The following is a 5,342-nucleotide window of genomic DNA, read 5'->3' as shown; positions in this document are numbered from 1 at the left end:
TCTATCCAGGAGCTCCACACAGAGACTGGGGACTCAGTCAAACATAAGGTCACCATAAATACCTGAGGATAAAAAGGAATTAAAAAAAGACAAGAAAGAGGATGCAGTCGTATCTCCCTCTGCATTTTGTCTTCGTAATGTAAAAACGTGTAAAATGTGTTCCATTACACTAGCCTTACTTATAACAAGTTGTGTACAAAAATCATTAAAAATCTGAAAGACCCCATAGAAATATTTTAGTAAAGGCTTTGGATTCAATCTCAATCTACAAAATATCTAGGGGTGCCTGGGTGGCTCAGCCAGTTAAGTTTCCCACACTTGATTTCAGCTCTGGTTATGCTTTCACAGTTCATGGGAACCAGCCCCACATGGGGCTCTGCACTTACAGCATGGGGCCCGCTTGAGATTCCCTCTGTCCTTCTCTCTCTGCTCCTCTCCCATGCAGGTTCGCTCTCTCTCACTCATTCTCTCTTTCTCTCCTTCTTCTATCTCAAAATAAATAAATAAAAACATATATAATATTATAGTGGGTAAGAGAATATTTTTGCAAATAGAGACTTTTTTATGTCATAAAGTGAAAGGCTCAATATTACTAATATTAAAATTTCAAGATTCATATAAATATTCAGTATAATCTGATTAAATTCCAAAATGACTTTTCAAAATTGATAAACTAATTCCAGAATTAATGCGAAATTTATATGACCTACAATATCCAAGCATCTCCTAAGAAGTAAAATAGAGTAGAAAACTAATGATATGAGGTGTCAAAAGTTATTACAAAGCTGCATTATATTGTGTAGTGTACATGAGGTATAAAGATAGACAAGAAACACACTATACAGGAACTCTAGGAAGTGACCCACATGTACACCGTTCCTTGATTTCTAACAAAGGCAACAGGGTGGATTATTGGTCATTTTCCTTTTTTAATAAATTATAAATATGGAAGAAAAAACCTTGACCCAACTCACATCAAGCAAAAGCATAAGTTAGTGGTGGATCATATTTCTACATGTAAGCATTAAAGTAGTTATGCTTCAAGAAGAAAGCATAGGAGGTATCTTTGGTCTCTAAAGGTGGAAAATAGATTTTTATATTTTTAAAAAAATGTTAATGTTTTTATTTATTTTTGAGAGAAACAAAGAGAGAGAGACAGAGACAGAGACAGAGAATGAGAGTACGCTAGTTGGGGAGGGGCAGAAAGAGAGAGACACAGAATCTGATGTAGGCCTCGGGTCTGAGGAGTCAGCACCGAGCTTGACGAGGGCTCAAACTCTGAACTGTGATATTATGCCCAGAGCTGAAATCAGACACTCAACCAAGTGAGTCTCCCAGGTGCCCAGAAAGAGGAGGTAAAGATACTTTAAACAAGATGCCCATATACACAGAGACATATAATCGTGGAGGGACAACACCCCATAAATTAGACTTCACTAAAATGAAGACTTTCATTTCAAATAATCATTAAGATAGTGGATAGACATGCCATAAACCATGAGAGGATTCTCTAGTATGTATTTTTGTATTTATGACAAAAAGATTTTTTCTGAACATATACAGAACTCCCTGAAAGAGACAAGCTATATATACTGATGTATGAACATGCAAATTATGTATTATATCGTTAAGATGATATGGAAGTATGCATAATATATAATTTAAATAAGCAAAACAAGCATGTTCCAAGTAAGAGGATATCCAAATGGTTAATGAAAAATAAACACGAAAAAGTTCTCAACATCTTGGTCATCAAGGAAATGTACATTTTAACCACAATACCACTTCAGGATCTACCAACATGGAGACAATAAAAGTCTGATATAAGAAGGATTGCAAAGGATTTATAGCAACTGGAATGTGCACGTGGTTGATGGAGCATAAACATGTTCACCATCCTAGAAAACCGGGGGGCGGGGCTTCCCAAAGCCAAACATCCCCCAGCCTGGGAGGCCGACTTCCATCCCCAACAATACACCCAGCAGAAAAGACTGTAAGTCCACAGACCCATCGCAGGACAGGTTCTGCCATCCTAAAGCTGTGGCACCTGATGGGGCCTTAGCACGTGGTGCCCGAGGGGAGCCAAAGCCCTCGTGGTGTGGGGCCCTCAGCTGCGATCTAGTCCCCTGGGGTGTCCAACGTCTTCCGCTTACACACACTTGGACGACCTGCTGTGGGCCCCCCAGACAAGCAACACTTTGGGGCAGTTGAAATCCCCAGCCAGGCAGGTTTTTGTTCAAAGTTTATTCACCGTGGGAGGACTTTGTAGAGCTTGCTGGCAGTAGTAAACCCCGACGTCCTCAGCCTCCACCCTGCTGATTCTCAGGGTGAAATCTGTCCCTGACCCGCTGCCACTGAACCTATCAGGGACCCCAGAGGCCCGATTGGAAGCATAATAGATGAGGAGCCGTGGAGACTGGCCTGGCTTCTGCTGGTACCAACTTAAATAGGTGTATCCATTACTGTGCAGGAGGCTCTGACTGGCCCTGCAGGAGATGGAGGCTGGCTGTCCAGGGTTGATGGGCAGGGACAGAGGGCTCTGTGTCATCACAATATCCCCACTGGATCCTAAAATTATGAGAGAGAAGTTCAAGGATACATACAGACCTTATAGGTCATTTTCCTGATTTTCCTTTTGTTAATTACTTCAGGTTAATCATTTTGAAAAAGAAAATGACCCACATCATAATGAAAACAATAATATTTACAAGGCACAAAGGTGATTCTTTCTTTTTCAAAGTCCTCATCCGACACTGGTCACTGTTCATTTTAGCTGGTTCTTAAATATCAAAAGCCAAAGATCACGTTCTCTTCCCTGTAGCATGAACATGGTCAGAGTACACATGGGGAGCAGTGGGGTCACTCTCGCTCACCCTCCTCACCCCATTCTCCTCTCTCATCCCCCCTCTGCACTCACCTGGGATCCAGAGCATGAAGAGCCCCAAGAGCTGAGCAGGGAACTTCATTTTGCGAAGCTGAACTGATGAGCTCTCATAAGTCAAGGCAAGTTTAGAAGTGACTTTTTATCTCAGACTTGCAAAGGAAGGTCCTCCCTAGGGGACACTATGCAAATGTCCTGTGGCTGCAGCAGAATTGAAAGAGCCAACAAAGCAAACCATGAGAGACTCTTGAATGCTGAGAACAAACTGAGGACTGATGGGTGTGGGAGGGGGAGGGGGGAGATGGGCATGGAGGGGGGCACTTGGGATGAGCACTGGGTGTTGTATGGAAACCAACTTGACAATAAACTATTTGTAAAAAAAAAAAAGAAAGAAAGAAAAAGAAAAAGAAAAAGAAAAGAAACAGCCAACAAAGGGTAAAGCTTTTATCATGTGAACACATTCGCATAAAGCATGTTGTGGGGTTGGAGGAAAAGCAATAAAGACACAGTTCTTGCTGCCTGCAGAGTGTGAAGTAAGATCTGATCATGGAAATCTGGGTCTGCGGTGAGGACACGGCACTGGCCTTGACCCTCTAGAAAGCAGAGACACACTGAATATGTAGACATGTGTGTCTAGTTAGGTTCAACCACTGGGAAGTGAAGGGCCATCTTCTTGGCTTCCTGCCCCCTCATCTACAGACAAAATAGTTCCCATCAACGCTGCTGGAGATCAAGAGGGTGTTTCCTCCAGCAGAGGGTGTTCTGCTCCTTCAAGTGTGGTCAGCTCTCTGTGGTCCCCAGGGTAACAGGTTCAGAAAGTGAAACGCAAGTGTAGAAACTGCCATTGTAGGTCATGTGGGGAGGTAAGCACCATGAAAGCACTCTGGGAGAGAGAGGCCTTGACAGGGAAACCAGGCCGTGTCCTCCGTATAGAGAGCTAACAGCCCGATTCATGTCAGAGGAGGACAGGGAAGATTCATGCACCAGGCAGTGAATATAAAATCCTGGACATCCACTGACGGGTGTACCTCCCATCATACTTGCCTCACACGTACCAGAGAAACCAAAGGAATTTCTTCACGGAAGGCTTCCTAAGAGAGCGGAATCACAGAAGCAAGGACTGTGTTTTCTGTGTGGTGTTAGAAATCTCTTCTCGTACAGTCTTTCTCATCATGGAGGACAGGCTCTGTCAGGCCTTCCAGGTTCTCGTTCCTTCTGTGTGACAACCTGAGTCTCTCCCCGACCTGAATGAGTCACGGCCATGGCCATGAACGTAGAGTTCAAGGAGATTTGTATGTGAGAAGAGCAAGAACTGGAGACACTGTTTGAACGTCTTGGGGTAACCCTTTCCTGTGACTGATGTTTCCCTGCCTTTACCCCCAAAGATGCCACTGCTCAGGGCAAGCCGGATACCCTGCCGCGGGGCATTCAAGTAGGAGAGGCACCTGAGTCTCTGTCCCTTGTCAGTGATTCAAGTCAGAATGGATTGAACAGTTTGTGGAAAATGGAGCTGATTTTAAATTCATACACGGAGTAATCACCGTCCTTTGTTACCCAAAACAAAACAAAGAAACCAGCCTAGAGCGGATCAAAAGATCAAAAGCAGAGTGTGGCTCTAGGTCATCTTGGGTAACCAACCCCAAGTCAGACTTACTGCAAAGAACACAAATAAACACAGTCTCCACGAGCTTCTCAAAGAGAGTTTGGCTTGACTCTCTTCTGGGCAATCCTCCAGAATAAGAATTTTTAACAAGATTGGAAAATATGATTCCGTAAAAATGATACAGGCTTTTCACTGTTGAGCTCTATGGGAAGAATCTGGGTGGCCAGTGACACATGATGGTAAGGAGACAGGAATACAATAAATGTCTCCTGTTTCACGACTAACAATTTCATTTACCTTTTTACTTTCATTGCCTTTTAGAACTTCTGTGTGTCTTTTAGTTTTATTCATTATGCTACCTCCTTTAATTCTGAATCTTCCTTTAGAAAATATCAGACCTCTAATTAATCATCCTGGAGTAAGAACTCGCAAGCATATGCAGCTGAACAAGAAAAAAAAATTGAATTGTACATGAAAACAAAGATGACAACAGAAAAAGTACAATACCATATACCTTCACCTATTTTAAAGGGTCATTCTACAAAGATATAAATTAATCAGTTGTACCTACTCTCCAGGATAGAAACACATTTATGGGGAAATGAATAGCAACAAGACATCTGTCATGCTTTTGTTTAATTACACATGGGTTCTTAAAATATTAATACTTACAAAATATTTTAAGGTATTTAATTTGATAAAATATTACTTACTATTTCCTGTGTAAATTAACTGATTCCTCTTTAAAAGTCTGCCATTATAACTGGTTCTTTTATCTCAATCTGTTGCCCTCAAGAATTCAGAAAGTTCAAAATAAAAGAATTCTTTTCAGATAAAAAAAAAGGCTTTGTATTACTT

The 5,342-nt window shown here is 41.8% G+C and overlaps 1 gene segment (V, D, J or C); it reads right to left on the bottom strand.

Moving 5' to 3' along the window:
* Positions 1-2,014: 2,014 nt before the first annotated feature.
* On the bottom strand, positions 2,015-2,989 carry LOC120231530. The segment is given in 2 exon segments: positions 2,015-2,568; positions 2,918-2,989. Coding segments are annotated over 2 exon segments (381 nt in total).
* Between the last annotated feature and the right edge of the window lie 2,353 nt (positions 2,990-5,342).

This window comes from Hyaena hyaena, unplaced genomic scaffold (assembly GCF_003009895.1).
Source record: "Hyaena hyaena isolate Hyena2069 unplaced genomic scaffold, ASM300989v1 scaffold_57, whole genome shotgun sequence".
Classification (NCBI taxonomy): Eukaryota; Metazoa; Chordata; class Mammalia; order Carnivora; family Hyaenidae; genus Hyaena; species Hyaena hyaena.
This window is presented reverse-complemented; position numbering and strand designations above follow the sequence as displayed.